We start from the raw sequence: 23,369 nt of genomic DNA on the forward strand, positions 1-23,369 counted from the left end.
ATGGAGCGCCGCGTAAGAGTCAAGTCTTGGGTAGAAGAGAATCGGGCCTCCTTCCAGCCCCCGGTTTGCAACAAGCTTATGTGAGTCCCCAGCACCCCGGTGACTTCTACCCACCCCTTTTCTTATTCATCTCCCTACTCCTCCTCCTCCTTCCCCTCCCTCAACCTCCCTCCCCCTCCAGCCCTGAGATCCCAGAAGTGTGCGGAAGAGGCTTTGCCATCTGCCTGGTGCTTTCTGGGGAGGGCGAGGACCTGCTCTTTCAGGTTTCACTTCCTCAGTCTGTTCCTCTTTCCTGAGACCACAGTACAGCCGATGGCCTTGACTTCTGAGACCTGCTTGAGTGTCTCTGAGGCCGTGAGAGATGAGACAGAATGTGACATTCCTTCTATGGCTGAAACTATACACCTTGGGAAAAGCATGGCTTTCAATGCCCCAGACTAGAACTCAGGACCTGGAGGCAGCTGAACCACAACACCTCAACCCTGGCAAATCCTGAAGCCACCGAGAGACGATCAACTTCTTTGGATGGTGTGTGTGTGTGTGTGTGTGTGTGTGTGTGTGTGTGTGTGTCCATAGCCCAGGCTGGCCTTCACTCACTATGTAGCTAAGGGTGGGTTTGAACTCCCAATCTTCCACTTCCCAAGTGCTAGAATTATCCGTGTGTACCACCACACCTTCTTTCTGAGGTGCTGGGGGTGGGACTTGGGGCGTCTGGAATACTAGGCAAGCACTTTTCCAAACTGAGCTACATCCCTAGCCATGGGGGTTCTTGATTCGGGGCTCCAGGCCACACACGAAAACACCAGGCCCTCTCAGGCCTCCTCCACCTACAGCAGGGACTGACCTGTTCAGGCTGCCTTTCATCTCAGACTTGCCCTCCACCACCTCCCTCCCCATCCCTCATTTCCACAGCTTCTTGCAACACCACCCCAGACCCCAAATCACCACATTTGTGTGTCTGCCAGTCATTTCCAGTGGGGGATGATGTCCTAGCCCAGACAGCTGCAGCCACTGGACTCTGACAGGAAGATTAGGCCAAGTATATTCACATCATCTCATTGAATTCTCACAGTAGCCCCCACAGGGGTGGGATTTAATAAGTAACTTCCCCAAATGTCACAGAGCTAGCGAGGGACAGAGTCCACATTGCAAGCCCAGAAACAGTTTGACTACAAAGTCCACGCACACCCTTGGCCGCTACGCAATACCCCCCTGTCTAGCCGTCGCTGCCCCTTGAAGCCGCCTCTTCTCTCTCTTCTGCCTCTGCCTTCTCCCCCAGCTTGGAGCTTTGTCGTGTCTGCCTCTTTCCTCCACTTCATCCCTGTCTGTAGTTTCTCAATTCCACTGCTCCAACTCCTCCTCCGCCCTGTCCTTCCATCAGCCCAGGACCACATCTCTGATCCTATGCGCATCAGCCCCGCCCCCAGCCTTCCAGCCCTCTAGAACTCCCCAGGTTAACCATCACAACCCAAGGCCCTCCCCTTATTTAGTCAGCAGATATTTACTGAGCACCACGATGCCCTGGACTTTGGGGATACGGCAGGAAGCAAACTGACAAAATGCCTTCCTCGCAGAACTGAGATTCTGTTGAGAGGGGATGTAGGTCGGTATGAACAAGTCTGTGGAGGTAACCTCCATCACTGGGAGGGCTGGGTTTTCATGGTGCGTCTGTGCCATGCCTGCCTCTCGCTTCTGGCTCTTTGCTGGCATCAGTGGTGTTCCTTGGTTTCAAATGCATGAACCCAGCATCCACGATCATCTTCACAGCCCCTCCCCTGTTGTGAGTCTCCATGTCCACATTCCCGCTGGTAAAACCTCACTTATATTGCACTGAGCAGATCATAAGACAACTGGAACTGTCGTCCCTCGCTCCTGGTCGGGACTCCTGAGGCTCTGAGGTTCACACCCAGCTCCCATACGCTATGGCTGTGTGATGTGAAGTAGCTCACTCCGTTACCGCTTACCATTCCTGCAAACAGCCCTGTTTCCGAATAAGTTCGCCTTCTGAGGTCCTGGGGGTTAGGACTCCAACACAAGAATTTGGGCCAGTCGGGAGATTCAATCCGTAACACCCCCAGGGAGATTTTGCATTCTGACTTGGGGAGGGGGGTATAATTCTCAAATAAACTTGTTCAAGAGCTTTTTGTATGTATCTCAGTAAAGTCTATTAATAAAAGGCAAAAAAAAAAAAAAAAAAAAAAAAAAAAAAAAAAAAAAAGTAGCTGAAGAGATGGGTCAGTGGGTAAAGGCATTTGCCCTCACAAGCCTAAAGGCCTGAGTTCAATCTCTAAGACCCAGGAGATGGAAAGAGAGAATTGACTCTCAAAAGTTATCCTCTGACCTCCACACGTAAATTACAGCTTATGAGATCATCACTGGGAGAAACCAAGGCAGGAACCTAGAGGCAGGAACTGGAGCAGGAGCCGTGGAGGGGTGCTGCTTGCTGGCTTGCTCCCCCTGGCTTCTTCAACCTGCTTTCTTTCTTTTTTCTTTCCCTGTTTTTAAAGATTTAATTATTATGTATACTGTGTTCTGCCTGCATGTATCCCTGCAGGCCAGAAGAGGGCACCAGATCTCATTATAGATGGTTGGGAGCCATCATGTGGTTTCTGGGAATTGAACTCAGGACCTCTGGAAGAGTAGTCAGTGCTCTTAACCTCTGAGCCATCTCTCCAGCCCTCAGGCTGCTTTCTTATAGAACCCAGGATCACCAGCCCTAGGGTGGCACTGCCCCACAGTGAGCTGGGCCCTCCCCCATCAACCATGCATCACATGTCTGGTTCATAGGCCAATCTGGTGGGGGAATTTCCCAATTGAGGTTTTCTCTTCCCAAATAACACAAAACTATCTGGAACATAAATATATAATAACAATTTAAAAACCTATGAAATGAATTAAAGCTGCCTCTCCAGATGAGAGAGCTAAACCCCAATAATCTCAACTAACATGCTCAAGGTTGCAATAAAGCTAAATTGACCTTAGGAGGCTGGCTCCTGTGCCTGTGTTTTTGAACACATCACACACACACACACACACACACACACACACACACACACACACACACACCTGTTTCCCCTGGAGATGTCACAGTCTCCTGAATCGGCTGAGTGGTCCGCAGTGGTGGACAGTCTCGCGAGCAGACAGGTGAGGGTTCCCCTCAGTTCCCCTGTCCTTGAGATCTTGAGTGTGGCCCAGGGCCATGAAGAGCGATGCTTCTTTGTGGGTCAGAAGGCACGGAGACACACACCCACACTCAGAGACACTTAGATGCATGAGGAACAACCTGACCACAAGGGGATCTGTTCTCCCTGATGCACGCACCCGGCCTCCTCCTGCCTCCACACATCCCCACTTTCCTCTGCTCAGTCCCGGGAGTTGATTCAGGACCTGTTCTTGCCTCTTTCTTGTAGGCACCAGGGGCAGCTCAAAGTCATGTTCGTTGGAGGCCCCAATACCAGGAAGGATTATCACATCGAGGAGGGTGAGGAGGTAGGTCGTGGATGCTCGCCCGTGCCATCTGGCTGCCACCTATGGGGAAGCACACACTTCTGCCCCAGGGCTAGAGCGGGTAACCCAGAGAAGAGCAAACATGACTGCCACAGGAAGGGAAAATGGCTGCCTTAGGGTTGGGGTGCCTGCGGGTCTGCCCAGGGAACTCTACTGGGGAGTTGGCAGGTTCTTGCTGTAGGGTCTCCACTGTCATGGACATGTGGTGGTCTATTCAGACGGTTCTTCTCCTGTGGCCTCCCATATGAGACACAGACTCTGAGGGATTCCATGGCACTGTGACCCCAGAAGCCGGGTTCTCCCTGTCCGTCACATAAGGAGCAAAGGGTCTAAAGACAGAAGGATGCGGAGGGGAAATGTTGGGTGGGAAGGTAACAAGGGAGTATAGGTAGTGCTGAAGAAGGAGTAGGAACAAGGTGGACCTTCTTACTTCTGGGGAGTACAGGTCTCGACAATGACTCAGAGTCTGGAGACTGAATTCTGTGCTTCTCCACTCACTTACTGGAGCTACAGTTAAAAAAAAAAAAAAAGCAAGTTAAGTGTGATGGTGCATACCTGTAAAGAGGTAAAGAGGACAGAGAGTTCAAGGACAGCCTGGGCTACAAAATGGAAACTTGTTTGAAGAAGGGGAGGGGGCGGGAAAGGAGGAGGAGAGAAGGAGAGGAGGGAGAGGGAGAAGAGAAAGAGGAAGAAGGAGGAGGAGAAGAGGAAGAAGAGGAGGAGGAGGAAGAAGAAGAACAAGAAGGAGGAGGAGGAGAAAAAGAACAAGAAGAAGGAGGAGGAAGAGAAGAAAGAGGAGGAGAAGGAGAAGGAGAAGGAGAAGGAGGAGAAGGAGAAGGAGAAGGAGAAGAAGAAGAAGAAGAAGAAGAAGAAGAAGAAGAAGAAGAAGAAGAAGAAGAAGAAGAAGAAGAAGGCGGCTACTGTCCTCCCTTATTTTCTGGGAGATCTGGTTCTGGAGTTTGAGCCTCCACCCCCATCACTGACACCAACCTAGGACTGTTCACCATGAACCCTTGAGAAGGCTCTGTCAGCAAACACTGAGTGAGGGCCCAGTGTGTGTGTTGGGCACCAGACCAGCAGGCAGAGGGCTGCGCCCTTGTAGTAGCGCTGCCTGAGCTGAGCAGAACCAGTTCCACAGACCTGGGCCTTCTCCTGGCCATTGAACACTTCTCTGCAAGCTTTTCCTGTGTTTAAAAAAAAAAAGAAAGAAAGAAAGAAAAGAAATGTGAAAATCTAAAACTACAGAGGGGAGGCCGGCCACAGCTGAGTGTCTGCGGCGATTGAGGCCCAGCTAGCCTTTCCTGTTTGCCTCGGTCAGCCTCATCTCCACTCAACGATTAAGTCTGCTGTCAGTGTCGTTCCCCTCACTACCCCCCCCTCCGCCTGTCCCCCATATATCTCTCTCCTTCTTTGCCCAGCTCACCTCAGGGTCTCTCCATGCTGCTCAGGTGGGTGGGCATTTGTGTCAGCTGGTTTTCATGTCAACTTGACCCAAGTCAGAGTCACTGGGGAGGAGGGAGCCTCGATTGAAAAAGTATCCCCATAAGATCTGGCAAGCCTGCTGGGCACATTCTTAATTAGCGGGAGGGTCCAACCCACTGTGGGTGGTGCCATCCTGGGATCTATAAGAAAGCAGGCTGGGGCCGGGGTGGCAGTGGCTCATGCCTTTAATCCCAGTACTCGGGAGGCAGAGCCAGGTGGATCTCTGTGAGTTCAAGGTCAGCCTGGTCTACAGAGCAAGTTCCAGGACAGACACCAAAACTACCAGGAGAAACCCGGCCTGGAAAAAAACAAACAAACAAACAAAAAGCCAGGAGAAGCAAGCCATGATCTCTGCATCAGCTCCTACCTCCTGCCTCCAGGTTCTTGCCCTGATTGAATTCCTGCCCTGACTGCCTTTGACAGTGAACTGTGATGTAGAAGCCTTAGCCAAACAAACCCTTTCCTCCCCAAGTTGCTTTGGTCACGGTGTTTCATCACGGCAGTGATAGCCCTAAGTAAAACAGTGTGAGTCCCTGGGCCAGTTCATGTCTTGATTCATCTGGTGGCTGAGAGATAAGAAGGGTCGGGTTCAATGTAGAGGGACACTTGGTGGCTCCGAGAGGTCTGGCTGGAGGTAGGTTTGTGATGTTTGGACCTGATGTTTGGTGGAGAGCAGAGTCTGGTACCTTGCCAGTCCCTAGGCAGCCTCAGAGCCAAACAGAGGGTCAGCATCCCCTCTGTCTTTGCCTGTTCTCATCTGGAGCCTGGGTCACTCGGAGTGATGTTTAAAGTGTATCTGGTACTGGCTGAGCTGGATTTCCCTTCTGGGCTGAGCTCTGATCTCTGCAAGAGTCCTTAGGTGACCCTGGACCCACTCACCACTCACCCACTTACCCACTTCACACTTTTTCTCGTGGTTGCCAAAAATAAGGACAATTGGCTGGGAAGGAGATGAGGTTCCTCTGCCTATGGAGAAAGGCCATGTGCACAGAGCAGGTACTTAACAGGTCCTGGGTGCTTACCTGTTCCTGGCTCCCCCTGCCTGTGAAGTTCTTTCCAGGTCACAGAAGCAGACTCAATTTAATATCTGTGTGAGCAGGTACACTTAATCTCCCAGCTAGCCCTAGGTCTCAAACATCATTTACTTCCCAAGGAGCATACTTCCTTTAGGATTGCCCAGGGCTGTTGTTGATTTTTCTGCTGTCAGGGGTTTGTCCTCTGCTGCAGGCCAGGCCCGCCCTCATCACAGGGAAGGCCTCTGGGCAGGGGACAGAATGGGAAAATTCTGCCTCTGCCTGCTAGTTTTGATCAATGGCTGGTAATACCTTGTAGTTGGTCTGGAAAGGGTTTGAATCTGGCTCCATTCTCTCAAGTTTTCCTGATATTAGCAGGTCCTGGGGACCCTGGCCTGTCCCCATAACACTGAGACACCTCTTCTTCTTTCCTGTCTATCATGAAATGACCCAAGACTCATACTGAAAATTGATCTCTCTCTCTCTCTCTCTCTCTCTCTCTCTCTCTCTCTCTCTCTCTCTCTCTCTCTTACAAGCTTAATTGCTTCCTATGAGAAAACCTAATAGGTTTTTCTGATTTGTATTAAATAACATATAAGGTGTGTGTGTGTGTGTGTGTGTGTGTGTGTGTGTGTGTGTGTTGTGGGGGATTAAACTCAGAGCTTCACACATATTATATAATAAACATTCTGCCATGGAGCTGCATCTTCAATCATGTGGCTTGTTTTTAATAATGAAAGTAAATAACATTCATTGTAGAAAACATGAGCTTTGCCTCACTCATAACCATGAACACTGTCACCTATGTTATATATGGGCCACTGTGTAATTAGAATCCTCTGGGATTAATTTTTTTGTTTGCTTTGTTTTTTGAGGCAAGTTCTCACTCTATAGCCCAGGCTGGCCTCAAACTCAACGCAATCCTTCTGCCAATTAGAGGCATGAGTCACCACGTCCAGCTCATTAAGTACAGATTGGGGTTTTAGGATAGAAGAGAAAACTTAGTAGGAGTCCCCTAGAGAAAGCCTAGCCATCAACTCCATCCACCTAGGCTCCCAACTTCCCCAGCCCAGTGCCAGAGCATCTCAATGGCTCCCAGAGTCACACACAGTCACTCAACTTCAGCTCCATTACCCACCATCTTAGTCCAGCTGCTTTGAGCCTCAACTCTATTTTCTTCAGAATGGGGCTAATGTTGATGTTGGGGTTGTAAGATTCCTGACGAGTATGAAAAAGCCCAGCCTAAGTTAAGGAGTATTTTACTCCTTATCCAGCCTTCTAGATCCTACCTCCCAGCCAGTCACCTGCTGTTACATCCTGGGTACTCTGGTGGTCACCTACATGTTCCAGATGTGACCTCTGAATGTCTCCAGCTTTCTTGTCTGTGGCCTGGACCGGGGGTACAGGGGCCCCAGGAGCTGTTCATAAGCCCTGAGGTCTTCAGGAAGCTGTTCCAGTTTTCTGGTCAGAATTCAGGTCCTGGGAAGGAGTTAAGGATCTAAAAGAGGGATCAAGGAGGTCCCACGCTCTTTGTTTTTCCACAGGTATTTTACCAGCTGGAGGGAGACATGGTCCTCCAAGTCCTGGAGCAAGGCAAACACAGGGATGTGGTCATTCGTCAGGGAGAGGTAAGGCTGGCCCCAGGGGAAAGAAAGGCAAAGGCCCCATCCTCTGGGCTTCCTCTGAGCACAGACAAACATTCCCTCAGGTTTCCTGGGTAGAAACTGGGTGGAGAGTAGGGTCCAGGGTGGACAGACAGAGTTTCCTTGCTACCCTGTGGGTCACCCAGCATGCCCAGGGCACTGAGGTGACCTCAAGGGTGCAGCCTTGCTGGACTCCTGTTCTCCACCCCTGCAGATATTCCTCCTGCCTGCCAGAGTACCCCACTCCCCACAGAGGTTTGCCAACACCATGGGGCTGGTGATTGAGAGGAGGCGGCTGGAGAGCGAGCTGGATGGCCTGAGGTAATTGCTCGTGCCTTGTGGGGCTTGGGTGATCACAGGGCTAACAGCAGAGTTCAAGACTATAACAGGAAGGCTCCATGATAGGCTCAAGAGAGCACTTCCTGGCCACCAAGAGACTAGAGGGCTTGGCAACAGGAGATGATGGAGAACCTGGACTTGCTGGCTGACCAGGGAGGGGAAAGTGGGTTTGGTCATGAGGGAGGAGAGTGCTCTCTGTGGTACACATGAAGACTCTGGCTGGAATTGGCATTTGTGTTTCCCTCAGGTCTGCTAGGAAGCTGGTGGTGGGGAGGGTCAACGCAGACAGGGAATGAAGGAAGCTAGAAAGCTACATGTCCTGGTGTAGGCAAACACTGATCCTTCTAGCAGCCTGGGCCTGCGGAAGTTAGCCTTGGCTGGTGCCTCTACACATGTGTCTCTACCCCAGATCACAAGTGCTAGCAACAGCTATGTGCCCGGCACCCGCTAGGAGTTTCAGTGTGTATTTATTTACCCTGTGTTCCCCCATGATGCTGGGGAGCTAGGTGCTGTTTACCATCTGCTCCTTTTGAAGCTCTGGGGACTGAGAAAAAAAACTAGGCCCAGGTAAAATAACTTGCTGGACCTGGCATTACAGAGAAATACAAAGCCAGCATCCACGCTGCATCAGCAAGATGGAAGGGGAAAGTCAGACTCCATCCCACTTCCCTTGAACCCCTGCCTGCCCCCCATCAGTCTCTAGACCAGTGGTCCTCAACCCGTGGGTCTCAACCTCTTTGGCGGCTGAAAGACCCTTTCACAGGGGTCATCTAAAACTATTGGAAAAGCCAGGTGGTGGTGGTGGTGGTGGTGCACGCCTTTAATCCCAGCACTTGGGAGGCAGAGGCAGGTGGATCTCTGTGAGTTTGAGGCCAAGACAGAGCTACACAGAGAAACCCTGTCTTGGGAGAAAGAAAAAAAGAGGGGGGGGGGGGGAGCATCAGGAAGGTTGAGAACCACTGGTCTAGACTATTACGCTCTGAAAGGAGGAAATCCCTCAAGCTCAGACCAGAGATTTTCCCAGCGACCCTGTTTTGAATTAAAAAAAAAAAAAAAAACCTTAAATTTTTCAGTAAGTTGCCAGAATCAGAACACTTTGTCCCACATATCCTGTTATAATGGGCATCTTTAAACACTCATTTTTCAAGGAGTTGAAATTGCACACATTCCCTCTCAAAGTCTAGAAACTAAGAATTCAAAATGAAGTAAATTAAAACGACCCGCCACTAACGGGAGGATTTTATGGTTTGGGAATTTCATTTCACTTCTTTTTCCTCCCAAGAAAACAGATCCCAAAGCCCTTTGCCATTCTCTGGTTAGGCATGAAGAAGTGACCTTTTTTTCTTTCTTTTTTTTTTTTTGTTCACACCTCTCCCTCATAACCCTGTAATCTCGTTACATGCATGGACTTAAGGTTTGCTTTGTTTGGTTTGGAAAAGAAAAAAAAAATTTGGTGCTAGAGCCAGTGAGAGGGTACCGCCACGCCAAGGGGCTTGTTGCCGAGCCTGAGGGCCCGAGTTTGATTCCCAGGACCCACATGGTAGAAGACATAAACTTCTGAAAGTTGTTTATAAAATCCTCTTCTGACCTCCACAACCCATCCCATGATGTGCACACATGCCCCACCCCACCCCCAATAAAAAAAAATTCCTAAGGCACTGCAGACTTCTAGAATTTACGAAGTTTGTATAACTGAAGCCACATGCCCATTGAAAAAGTTCACAAGTATTTCTCATACTGTTAAAAAGTTCCTTAAAAAATACACTGCTAATGGCGGCACCATAGTCTACAGCGTAATGGCCCATTGAATAGGCAGATAGCCTGCCTTAATTCTAAAAGGAGTCTCTCTGAGGTGCTTTATGAAGGAGGCTCTAGAGAGTTATTGGTGTCCTCAATAACATTTTACAGCAAACTCAATAACGGATTTCATCTGGCTGCATTTGACCTTTAATAAAAGCCAGGGACTCAGCATTAAAATGCCACTCCGAAGGCCATTCCTAAGGGCACCGCAGCGCCACAATAAAGCTTTCTGGTGGCCAGTTCCGTCTCAGGGTAGAATCTGGGTGGGTGCATGGTGTGTCTCTAGCCAGTCTCTCTCCGTACGGCTGTCCCTGCTTTTCTGGTGAGTGTTGAAAAGCAGACACAGAACTGGACCGGTCTGGAGCTGGGTCAGGGAGTAGCATTCTGGTGACAGTTGCTCCTAGCACCTGCCTTGTGCTACCTGCCTAAGGGCCAGTGGCACAGCACAGCTCTGCCTGCCCATGTGTTCCCTGGCTGTCGGGATGTGGGTGGTTGCAGGGGTGACTGAAGACTGTGTGTGTGTGTGTGTGTGTGTGTGTGTGTGTGTGTGTGTGTGTGCCAGAGAAAGCCAGAGCTGTGCACAAGTTCTAAGGTGCAGAGACCACCTCCGATCTCTGAAACAGAAGAATCCTTCCCTCATGGGGGTGAGGGACATGCATGTGCGCATGCGCTGCATTGGCTGCTCAGGTTTCGGCGTATGATAACCCAGAGCCCAAAGAACAAACTTCAAGCTGCCCCGAGACTCGGGCTCAGCTTCAACTTCCTTTTGCTGAAGACAAACACACTTGGATTGAATGTTCTCCAAGCTTCTGTGTTGAGTGTAGTCTGCTTTACCACGTTTAGGCTGGGTAACCCCTACAGAATCATTCTGCTTCTGGGCTGGAGTTCCACCTGCCTCGCACATGCCCCGTGTAAGTGTGATCCCTGGGCTGTGCCAACAGAGGTGACAAAGCCACATAGCTATGCAGTGCCTGGGCTTAGACAGGGCCCCTTAACCAGAGCCCAGCCTAGACTGAGCTGCCCCAAAGCTGCCCAGATGGGGAGTGGATTACCTTGACCTCGGTTTTGACAGGTACTATGTTGGGGACACTGTGAATGTCCTCTTCGAGAAATGGTTCTACTGCGAGGACCTTGGAACACAGTTGGCCCCCATCATCCAAGAGTAAGTCGCCAGCCTGGCCCCACCCCCACTGCCCTTCAGTTCTGCAGCGCCCACTGGCCTGGACCCATCAGGCCTGAGAGTTAAGAGAGAGTCTGCCACCTTGGAGATGGGATGAAACGCTCTACAGGGTTGGGAGGGAAATTGTGATGGGTGATCAAGTCACGTGAGGATCTGTGAATGTGTACTGGCTCTTGTGTATGGTGTATGCCTCGCTGGCATCTTCACAGGAATGCTGCCGTTGCCTCTCCTGTCTGTCTGTCTGTCCCTGCAGGTTCTTCCGCTCTGAGCAGTACCGAACAGGAAAGCCTGACCCTGGTGAGGCCTCTGACAGTCACATTTTCCTTCCCTTTCTCCCTCTCTCCATCCCTGTAGTGGGATGGGTCTTAACCCAGGGACCCAGGAGCCTCTTCCCGAGTCCTCTGCCCAGGACTTAAAGTACTGAGCAAATGACCCCAAGCACCAACCCCATATGGCTGTTCAAGCATTAAGCTGCTCGCAAGACCCGTATCTGCTATTGAGTTAGGGCTCCTGGGACCCAGCTCTATTGGGGCTAGGTGGGCTGAGCCTGAGCCTGGAGGTCTCTGCTCATCACTGTGTCGCTGGCACAGGCCAGCTGCTCAAGGAACCACCATTCCCGATGAATACTCGATCTGTCATGGAGCCCATGTCACTGAAGGCATGGCTGGATGGCCACTCCAGGGAGCTTCAGGCAGGCACATCCCTCAGCCTGTTTGGGGACACCTATGAGACCCAGGTAATACAGCTCAGGGCACTGAGCAGCCATCCATCCGGCACCTGGGAAGTGGGAAGTGTGTGTGTGTGTGTGTGTGTGTGTGTGTGTGTGTGTGTGTGTGTGAGAGAGAGAGAGAGAGAGAGAGAGAGAGAGAGAGAGAGAGAGAGAGACTTCAGAGGCTTGAGAACGGCCTTTCTGTTCCCTCTGTGTCTCAGAGAGAATGGTGTCTCTGTGACTGGAATTCTCTGGTAGCTTTATAGTCCCACAGACACTTTACTTTAGAGTGGGAGGCTTTTTGCCCCTTGTCAGCTTCCTGGGTGCCTGCCACTTACCTACCCCTGGGCTCTTGGCACACAGGAGGTTGGAAACTCAAGGGGAAAAGCTATTTGGTAGAGGGCTGGGCAGCAATGTGTAGAGACCCTTAAAGCTGGCTGTTTATGGACTATTGCTGCTGCCTCAGGCTTTGGTAAGAACAAGACATTTGCTACGGACAAATTCACCCACTGCTGCCTGTCATATGACAGCTTATTTCCTAGAGAAACCACAGGAAATCCTAGGAGAAAGGGAAAAAGTCAAGGAAGGCTCCTGGAGGAGGTGGTGTGCATATAGAATTTTTTAATTTAAAAAAATGTAGGTTTCTTTATTTTATGTTTGTGTGTATTGGCTTGCATGTGTGCAAGCACATGCCTGGTACCTGTGGAGGCCAGAAGAGGGGGTTGGGCCCTCTGGAATTGGAGTTACAGATGCTTGTGAATGACCGTGAGGGTCCTTAGTGAGACCAAGTGCTCTTAACTGCTGAGCCATCTCTCCTGCCCCCAAGTAGAATTGTGAAGCAGGTGTAAAGTTTTGCAGGAGGAAGGAAGGGAAGTGATGGAACAGTCTAGAGAAGGAAGAAACATAAAGTCACAAGGGACTGAAACAGCCTTGCCCCGCAAGCCGCTAAGGCTGGCCAGAGCTCGGTGGGGAAGCTAGGATGCAAACCGGCTTGCTAACTGCTCCTGGAACTCTGTTGAGCTAGACTGAGGGAAGGAGGTGACATGTCCTAGAGACAGTGGGGCTTCACCCAGGTGTTGAGTGAGGAGGCTAGAGTGGCATTTCAAAGCTGTCATCCTTCCTTCATGAGGCTGGGTCAGAGGACAAGGTGTAACAGGGAGACCACCAAGGATGCTGGTAGTCATGTGTGCGGTACCTCGCCAATGGCACCGCCTGTATGGTTAGAGATAGAGATAGTCACCCCGGGTCAGCAAGATGGCTCACTGCATAAAAGTACTTAATGTGCAGAACCCACATAGAGGTGGAAAGAGAGAACTGATTCCGTAGGTCATCCTCTGATCGACAATGCACGAGTGCCCATACATCCATGTCACATGCTCACACATGCTGGTGATGATGATGGTGGTGGTGGTGATGATGATGATGATGATGATGATGATGATGATGATGATGATGATGGAGGAGGAGCAGGAGCAGGAGGAGAAGAAAAAGAAAGAGAAAAATCTCACTCCAGGACAGGAGGCCCACAGAGTACAGGCTTGGACCACTTTTCCAGAGTCAGGGACACCCAAAGCTTATGTAAGGCTGTGATAATGGCACCCAAAGCCCGAAGCCCCGTCCGCCCATCACGGCTGTGGCAATGGCATCCTCCCACCCCCTGTCTACCTGCTCTAGCTTTCCATAGCAAATATCTATTAACCCCTAGGACAGCCAGCAGGAGCACCAGCCCTCCATGGCCCTGAGGCTGGTAGACCTCAGCCTCTCTCTTTTCTTTCTCAAGTCAGACTCTGAACATCTCACAGGAAGGGTGGAGGAAATCTGGGGAGCTGGAGTGAGTGTGTCTGAATGTGAGCTGGTGACATGCTTGAGGAGGAACCGCAGAGGCCCCCTGTGTGTGGTCGTGACTGTGAATAATGAGCACCTGCTGCCAGGCGGGTGGCAGAGGCCCTCCTTTCTCATCCCTGACAATCAAAGGCTTGTCATGTGTGAGGCTGTAGCACTGTCCAGTCTTGCCCCTTGAAGGTCATAGCGGTGGAGAGCCAGGGTCGGGATGACCTCCTGAATGGGGCGAGATCCCCCTGACCCCCCAAAGTCTGCTTTGTCTCCCACCAGGTCATCGCCCATGGACAAGGTAGCAGCCAAGGCCCAAGAAAGGATGTGGACGTGTGGCTGTGGCAGCTGGCAAGTGGGATCCCAGGACAGGGTGGCACAACTTCCTGTCCATGGAGACTGGGTTGTTCCTGGGCCTCAGGTTCCCACAGTGAGCCCTACTGTCAGAACCTCCTGGCAAGGAGGACTTGGGGACGTTAAAGTGGGTGTTGAGGCCCATTGGTTTCCACCAACCCTTTTGTTGTTCTGTTTGGTTTTGGGGTGTTGGGGCCTCCTGCAAGGCAAGAGCTCTGCCGTTGAACCCCCACCACAGATACACACACACACACACACACACACACACACACACATACACACACACACACTTGAGACAGGGTTTCACTGAGTAACTCAGGCTGGCTTTGAACACAGTCTCACCAGCCTCCATTTGACTCTGCTGTTCTTCCACAGGAGGGCTCTTCTACGGTGACAATGGGCGGACAGCGTGTGGCCCTGACCCCAGACGACAGCCTGCTGGTGCCCGCTGGAACCTCGTGAGTACATGCCAGGACTTTCTGAAACTGTGGAACTGACCCCCTTTCCCTGGGATCTTCAGGCTCCGGCCTTGCCTGACTCTTGCCTATCTGTGTCTCCACAGGTACACGTGGGAGCGAGCGCGAGGCTCCGTGGCCTTGTCTGTGACACAGGACCCTGCCTGTAAGAAGCCATTGCGGTGACCCTCGTGTGTGGGCCCCAGGCAGTCACGGGGTGCCTGCGTGCCGTCTTGACGGCTGCCTTAGCCTCCTTGCGTCCTCATGGACATCACGGAGCACCTCAGCCTGCCCTTGGCTTGGTTGTGGCTTTTCACTGTCATGCACCCTCCTGCCATCCTCGGTCCAGGATGCCAGACTCCTAGGGCACCGGTAGCTCCCCTCTCTCCTAACAGCCATAGCCCCACGGACCCACCAGCCTGCCACTGAGACATCTCTCAATAAAGGCATCCTGGTGAACAAGTGCTTGTAGGTTGTAGGTGGCAGAGCCTGTGTTCCCCTGGGGTGTGTTACAGCTAGGGTTGAGGAACACCAGTGACCTTAGGGCATTAGAGGGACTATTACTGTGTCACCACTGCTTGTGGATGGGCATTTCTCACTGTGTGTGCCACCCTGACCCACACATGAGCTGGGGCCTGCCATGTATTATTGTATTGTTGAGTGTTTCTCTGTCTCTTTCTCCGTTCCCATTCATTCATTCATTCATTCATTTATTCATTCATCGGTTAACAGAACAGAACCAGCAAACCCCCCACTCTGTTGAGTATCTTTCTCCACAGCAGCAGTCATTTATGCTAACTGTGGAAAATAGAAATCTGTAAAAGATAACTCCCCGTCCCAGAGTTAATGACTGGTCAGAACTTCTGCAGGTGAAGGAATGGGACATTCATGGAGAGACACGCACAGCCTTCCTGGGCAGCCTGGCCTCCGTGAGGGACTCCAGCAAGAGGCTGGCAGTACTGAGCCTGCGTCTGCACAGAACAGGCCTAGGCCTAGAGGCGGAGGTTCCTCTAGAAGAGGGAACTAGAACCCTGTCTTCCTACCCTAGTCTGGTGGCTCATGGCTCTGACACACTCTACTGGAGGGCGGAGAGCCTGACTTGGCTGAGGGGTGCTCTGGCCCTAAGAGATATATCACCAGCCCCTGCCTTCCTACCCCAAACCTTTGCTGGAAGCAAAGAAGGATCACACTGGTGCCTCCAGATGTCCACTGTCCAGGGAGGCCTGGTCCAAGCTTGGCTGCACCGGTGTGCTGCTGTGTCCCGGATCTGGGAAAAGAAGAACATGGTGTGTCTAGAGATGCTCTAGGGTCAGAACAGAGAAGGGGCAGGCTCCCTCTATCTGCAAAGGACAGCCAGGCTTCCTCATTCTCTCCTCACAACTCTCCATGAAGGTGACAGCACCTGATTTTACAGAGGACAATTTTATTAGAGTTGAAAAGAAAATCCCAAGGCGGGCAAGCTGTAAATCCCGGCAGCTGCCATTCGAGTCGGGCCCGTTAGACTTGCAGCCGAGTGGCAGAGAGGAAGACAAGGGACGCTTCAGGGAAGCCTGGATGGTGGAGAGAGTATGCTCAGAGAGGTGAGAGGAAGGAGGAAGGAGAGCTATGTTGTTCCTGACGAAAAGACTTACACAGTAATCCGGCCGCAGCTCCGAAAGCAGCTGCGCTAGGGTGTGGGAATTCTGGGAAGGAAATTGCATCATCTCGCTAGTGGAGCAATTGTCCTTCCTGTCCCCTTAGCATGGCTTAATGTATATCTACCTTCCTAGACATGGCCCCTGAGCCAAGGGATGGACCTGCCCAGCTGACTGCTAGATCTTCCGCCCAGGCCAAGGAGAGTTCATTTTCTGCCCCGGAAGGAAATAGTTGTTGCCCTGTACTGCTACAGTGGCATTGATGATAGACTGAGTTCCTGGGTGGGGACCTTGGGTCTCCAGGGTTCTGGGTCTTGAGTATGGCACCTAATCCCTCTCCACAGTTCCCTCTGGGGTTCCCTCTAGCCAGACTGCTTGAATCACGCAGAAGGTCTCAGGGTTGGAGCCAGGCAGAAGTCCGGGGGGGGGGGGGTAGTGGAGTAGAAGAAAGAGAAAAGGCAGGCAGTGGGGAGGCAGGCTGAGAGCCAGTAGGATGTGTGAGTTTTCAAACCGCTTGGCATGGTGTCCCTACCGGCTTCCCTTTTCTGAAAACTCACCCGTGAGCTCAGTGGAAAGCCAGATAGCAGGAAGGGCTGTGGGCCACCTAAGCAGCCTCCGGGTGGCTTGTGTCCTGGCTGCCTTTTCCTCCACCTGCCCATTCCCTTCACTTCTCCACACTGGTTTAGCCACTCCACGGCCCCCTGCCCTGGTAGACCCATTCTTCAAGGCTGTCCCACCAAGAAGCAGAAGGCCAAGCCCAGGCCAGCCAACCTCAGCCTGAGATCGAACATTTCCAAATCAGCTGCCTGCCCGTAATGGGACAGTGGACACACTGTGGGCCACCCGGGGTGCCTGTCGCCCAGGAGTCTGCCCAGGTTTGTGCTCCACAGGATCAGAGCAGCCCGGGTGTTGGAGGGAGATCACACTGCCATGGAATAATCCCTTCGTACACTGGGAAGATTTGTGACTGTGATTGGTTTTAAACATGCTGACTGGCCAATAGCTGAATAGAAGAAGGCTAGGTGGGGAAAGCCAAACTGAGAATGCTGGGAAGGAGAAGGGCGGAGTCAGAGGAGTCACCAGCCAGATGGAGAATGAGTAGGACACACAAAATGGGATAGAGGTAAAAGCCACAAGCCTCAGGGCAGCACACAGATGAATAGAAATGTGTTAAGTTGTAAGAGCTAGTTAGTAACAAGCCTGAGCTATTGGCTGATCATTTATAACTAATATAAGTTTCCATGTTGGTCATTTGGGAGCAGGTGGTTGGGACAGGAAAACTCCACCTACACTACATGTCATTGCCTCCATCCCTACCTTCTGGAAATCTCTCTGAGCCCCATCTCTACAACTAGATGGCTGTTTCAGCCCAACCTAATGTAAGAGAGATGTCTAGATACCCCCATGTCTGCATTGCTGTTTCTGTCCTCCTAGAACAGGCACAGGGCTGACTTGGAGTAGTCCCTGGGGAGGGTGTGGACCCAGCTCCCAGCCAGTCCTGGAGCCTTCCCGTGGTTCTGACTATATGCCCAGGCTCTCACTGAGTTTGCCAGCACCTCCTCCCCTCCACTGGAGCTTGCCAACCTTGCTGCTACCTGCTCCAGCTTCCCCAGGCCTGCCTTCTTTACAGGGCCCTTGCCCCCCTGAGGTGGACCTTAGGCTGCTACCACCATTCCTGGGGAAAGTAAGGCATGCTTGGTCTAGCCTGGTGCACCTTTCTCTGGCCATGCTCCTCCATTTGTGGAATGGAAACCATGACCAGCTATAGGATGGAAGATGGAATAAAAGTCAACACCAGAGCACCAAGGAGGAAGGTACCTCTGGGGGATCAGGAAGGGAACAAGGAGAGGAAGAATGGAGAACCATCTGCTTCCTGCAGTAAGAAGAGCAGCAGTCCAGGTCCAAGGTGAACTGGAGATGTTGGGGCTCTAGCTCAAGCTATGTGGACATGGGCCAGCACTTTGTAGCCTCTCTATTTCTCCCAGTATAACCTGCTCCCATCCGGGGCACAACACAGCAGCATCCATTGCTTTCCTCCCAAGATTCCTGAATAGGGGGTGAGTTGGGCAGGAAAGCGAGGGGCCAGGAGTCATTCATTCATCCAGCATTTACTGGGCCTCCCACAGGCCACACATAGCTAGAGGCTGTGTGTGTAGAGCGTTGTACCTAGGCTGTGATTCCTGGCAAAGGCCTGCACACAGACCCTAGCAAAGAGCACACAGAGTCAGAGCTCACAGACACTACCCGGCTGAGCAGCGGAAATGCCTGGTGAGGATTGGGCAATGGCTCATGGCAAGGCTGGTAGAAAAGCAGGAGAGGAGAGAGGGTTGAGCCTCAGTGCACGGTGTGGCAAGGCTCCAGGGAGACAACACACAGGAGCACCCTCAGAGCTGGACCGGGAAGGCAGAGGTAATGGTAATGGAAGACATTCTTAGTAAGAGAGTAAAATGGACCAAGGTGCATCTTTTAAAAGTCCCTGCAGGTAGGGGGCACACACGAAATGAAAGACCCAGAAAAATGCTCAGAAGAAAGCTTTAAATAGACAATGTGGCGCCGTAGCAAGGAAGAGAGAACGCATTAGGGAAGGCAATCTCTTTGCCCAAGTAGAGAGATTTCCATTAGAAAAGATGGAATAAAACCACCATTTGTGAAGGGAAAGTGCCTCGTGCAAGAGCAGAGCATTTCCAAAAGTGCTGTCTAACTGCCTGCTGAAGGGAAGCCGGTCTGCAAGGCCAAGTGCACAGGCCAGCACGCTGTGTCCAGCATCTGGAGTGGACACCCAAGTTAACAATGCCTGACCGGTACAGTATTTTTTTAAAAAAGCTTTTCAAGACATGACAACCTGAAAGCTAGGTGTGGTGGCACATGTCCAAGAAAATGAGAGGTTCAAGGCCAACCTGTGGGGGAGGGACAGCCAGGAGAGATCCTACTGTGTCCCTGAGGAGATGATAAAGAGGTCAGTGCAAGAAGGAGGGGGTGACCACAGCTTTGAGTGCTCGAGACGCTCGGACGGGACGACACTTAGACTTTTGGCGCTCCAGACAGTCATTAGTGACTTTATGGACAGCAAGTTCTGTGAGTGGCTGGGCCGGGGCAGAATGGAAACCGTAAAGTAGTGTAATGGGTTGAGACACTAATAAGGTTTGAAGTAATGGAGACACACGTCTCCTCTTCCGGGTATTGTGCCAGTAAAGGGAGACAAAGTGAGGTAAGCTGAGGACCAGGGTTTTGGTGGTTTGAGTGTTCTGTCGTCTTATGGACTGAACAGAGAAATTTAAATATAGTTTCAGGAGGAGGAGGGAACAATGGTAGGAATGAGCTAACAGTGATAAACACTGTGTACCAGGCTCTGTTCTAAGCATCACACATGTACTAATTTCTGTAGCCCTGAGACAGATGCTATTATGCCATTTTACAGATGAGAATTCAGAGGCACAGAGAGGTTGGGTGACTTTCCCAAGGTCCCACAGGTAGTAAGTGGTATGTCTGGCTCGAGTCTGGATACTCTACTATAAAGTCCTAAAGGGAGTGGGTGTGTGAATTCAACCTGTGTATAGCAGGGAGGTGTATCCTTAAGAGAGAAGGGCCCCTTCTCAACCAGGGAATGATCCTTGGAGAAAGCTCACTTCTGAGGAAAGATTCTTAGAAGACTCAGCTCTGTAGGATGAGGCATTAGGGTATGGCACAGGATCAAAACACCCGGTTCTTGGAATATGAGAAAGGTCCCCGAGGAGAGCCCACAGAAGGGCCCCTGAGTGTGGTGCCAAAGGGGGCCTGGAGAGTCGGGCACCCACAGCTCTGTTCCTGTGACTTTATGCTCTGTTAGCTAAGAAATTTTGGCTCTGGGATATGAGGACATTTCTGGATATTTCCAGGAGCTGCAACCAAACATTCTATTGGACCAAAGTTAATGGCCAACATGACGGCTCCGTGGGTTAAGGTCACTTGCCTCCAAGCCGGATAATCTGAGTTCTGTCCTAAAACCCACATGGTGGAAGGAGAGAACTGACTCCTACAAGTTATCTACACACACACACACACACACACACACACACACACACACACACACACCATGGAACATGTGCACCAGCATACACACACTACATAAATTTAAGTTTTAAAAGATGAATTGGAAGGTAGGTCCGACTTCCTCCTGGACACTTTGGGCTCCTGATGTCTTGGAGTCCAGTGACTAAGACAAGAGTCACAGTGTTGGGAAGAGCCATTGAGCTGGACCATGGGGAGAAAATGGTTCGCTTTTCCACAAGGGCAATAAGATGATGGAGTATGTTTGGAGCACAAGAGGCCCTCACAAGGGCAATAAGATGATGGAGTATGTCTGGAGCACAAGAGATGCTTTGGGGTGTACTCTCTTAGTGTCGCCATGCCCTGTGACTCAGGTCAGTGGGAAATGACAACACCCCAGTCTAAGCAGGATACATGGCTCAGATAGATCCTTCAGAAATGCAGGAGTGAGAACCAAGACCTGCTGAGGTCCTTCTGAGAGTGGAGGAAATGCAGAACGGGTAGTAGAGGAAGCTAAGCTATAAATACCAGGGGAGGCCATGGGACCGGTTACAGAACCAGTGACTGCAACTGCCGTTGGGTGTCTCTGTCTTACTGTGTTAGAAAGAAGTTGGTTTGAAACCTGCACGCTAGAGTTCTGATCTGCCAGGCACTATGTGCCCATTGGTACAACAGTGGCACGAAGGTTAGGGGGCAACCAACTGTTCTCTGATTGACTAGGAGATCTGCTACCCAGGAGGGGACTCATGCCTGCTATCAACCTGGTCAGAAGCTGGTGGCTGGGGGCGGGGCCTGAGTTCTCAAGGGGAGCCTACTACAGTTGACTTGCTAAACAGTCATGTTGTCCTATTACCTTCTCAATATTCACTGTTCTATCCATAGATGTGTGCTGCTGTCCTGAGCCTTGATCAGAGAAGCTTCTCTTGGCAGTGGCAGTGTGTCGTGGAATATTAACTTAAGATGGGTTACATTTGTTTATGCTGTGGCACATCTGTTTAATGGCGCAAAGGCGTGTTCCATTTGTTTGATGAAATAAAATTAACCCGGGGTCAGGAGGCTGAGTCAGCAAGCAGCTGACAGGAAGTGGAGAGGGATGGCAGACCAGAGGCAAGGGGTACATGGGATAATTAGTTAAGAAGAGCTGGTTAGAAATATGCCAGGCCAAGGCTGGGCATTCATGAGAGAGAATAAGGCTCCGTGTGTGATTATTCGGGGGCTGGGTGGCAGGTCCCCCTAAAAGAGCCAAAAAGAGTAAAGAGCGAAAACAAACAGCAGCATCAGGGGTTACTATAGAGATGCCCAACTAACTGGTCAAAGGGCTGAGGGACTGTAACTGCGGGTGCTTTATCCTGAACAGGATAGAGCAATCTCCCCCAGCCCCAAGTCTCACATATATGTCAGGGCCAGGGGATGGGGAGGAGCGTTGTGATGGAACACAGCTGTTATACTCAGGAACCCGTGGTAGCTGCAATTACCCGCACAACAGTCCAGCATAGATGGGGCAGGAGCTCATGAGGCGCCATCCGTGCAGAAGAGCTATTGGCAGCTGGCGGCTGCTAGGGGAGGAGGAAAAGTCATTTTTCTTTTCTTTAAAAATTATTTTTAATTAATTAATTAATTTATTATTATTATTTTTTTTTTTTTCCGAGACAGGGTTTCTCTGTGTAGCTTTGGTGTCTGTCCTGGATCTCACTCTTTAGACCAGGCTGGACTCAAACTCACAGAGTTCCGTCTGGCTCTGCCTCCTGAGTGCTGGGATTAAAGGTGTGCACCACCACCACCACCACCACCACCTGGCTTAAAAAATACTTTAGATTTATTCTTATTTTATGTCTTGCCCATAGGTCTGTACACCATGTGTACACATTGCCCACAGAGACCAGCAGAGGGTGCCAGATTTCCTGGAACTGGAGTTACAGATGGTCGTTAGTGGCCATGTGGGTGCTGGGAATCAAACCTGGGTTCTTTGCAAGAGCAGTCAGTGCTCTTAACCCCTGAGACATCTCTCCAGGTCCCAGAAAGTCATTTTTCTTTGGGAGTGTGGCTTCTGGCAGGTTACCTATGCTTCAGCAGCAGATCTCACACACAGGCCCCACAGGTTGGATTCAGTGGGTTGTGAGGGAGAAAAAAAAAAGACATGAAGTTGGAGACAATGTCCAGAGGGAGTTGAATGTGATAAAATTACATTGTATACATGTATGAAATGCTCAAAGAATAAATAAAATGCTATATAAAAAGAATGCTTATTATCTGAGTAGCAGATATTTGCTTTTCTTCATTTGTACAGTGTAATACTGAGATGATATTCACATGTAAGTGCTGTAAATATGTATCATCATACCTAAGTTATAGGCCACTAAAAGGCTAAGCATTCCTCAAGGGACTTTGGCACTTGTTCGGGGGTGGGGACAGTACGTTTGTAGCTGTATTTAAGACAGTTATATCATTTTAGGTGGAATTATGACTTTGTTATTGTTTTCATTTGGAAAGTAAGAACGACATAGGAAATGTGATTGTCTAGTTGACAAGGGAGCCAATCTAATAAATCCCCAATTTGTATCTGCTGTTTCTGCCCTCAAGAGATGGCTCATTAGGTAGGGTACATGCAGCCAACCTAATAGTCCGAGTTCTATCCTCAGGACCTACGTAGTTAGGAGAGGACTGCAGTGAGTTATCCCCAACCTCCATACATGTTCCATGGTACACATAAGTCCACACGCATACATACATGCATACTTGAAGAAAAAAAATAAGACATATTTAAAAACCAATACCCAGACAACCCCAACCAACACACTGTCTACTTTGGTTTTGCCTTTTAATCATTTATCATGTAGCCCAGCAAACTAGGGTCCTACACACAGGCTGGAAGGGTCTCAGGTAAGCCTCCATTTACTTTCTCCCATGATTGCCTCAGCGGGGCAACTGAGGCAGTGCGCTCAAACAGTCACCTGACAGGGCGGCCCCGGGCCCTGGGCCAGGGCACAGCAATTTCCTCTGCAGCTCCCCAAGCACCCCAGCATGTGCCCCCAGGACACAGTGCTAGACACAGCAATGCAGGAGTGATTCCATGGGTGACTAATGGGGAGAGATCTGCCTGTCGCTCCCACCTCTGAACCTAAGTGGCACAAAGTCAAAGGCACTTATTTGGGGGTACGGCTTCCTGAAACTACCACATCCTCAGGATGTGGCTGGTAAGACAATACCAGCACATTCAACCCGGGAGAAAGGTGGCTGAGAGTTGGGGGTGGCCTGTTACCTCTCCTAGACTCTGGGAGCAGGCAGAGACACAGGGTCCTTTAGGTGAGGTCCTCCAGACACCAATGCCTGGAGAGAGTGTGAGCAGAGCCTCCCAGCTGGGCCACTGGCCCAGGAAAGGACATTTTGACACCAAGTG

At 50.8% G+C, this 23,369-nt stretch overlaps 1 protein-coding gene across 1 annotated transcript; it reads left to right on the forward strand.

Annotated features, from left to right (window-relative positions):
* Haao (3-hydroxyanthranilate 3,4-dioxygenase) lies at nt 1–14,498 on the forward strand. The gene is made up of 10 exons (XM_036170507.1): nt 1–80; nt 3,411–3,489; nt 7,547–7,630; nt 7,860–7,966; nt 10,857–10,946; nt 11,218–11,261; nt 11,555–11,700; nt 13,786–13,854; nt 14,233–14,315; nt 14,420–14,498. Exons 1-10 carry the CDS (start codon nt 1–3, stop codon nt 14,496–14,498), a joined length of 861 nt encoding a protein of 286 aa, XP_036026400.1.
* The last annotated feature ends 8,871 nt before the right edge of the window (nt 14,499–23,369 follow it).

This window comes from Onychomys torridus, chromosome 21 (assembly GCF_903995425.1).
Source record: "Onychomys torridus chromosome 21, mOncTor1.1, whole genome shotgun sequence".
NCBI lineage: Eukaryota > Metazoa > Chordata > Mammalia > Rodentia > Cricetidae > Onychomys > Onychomys torridus.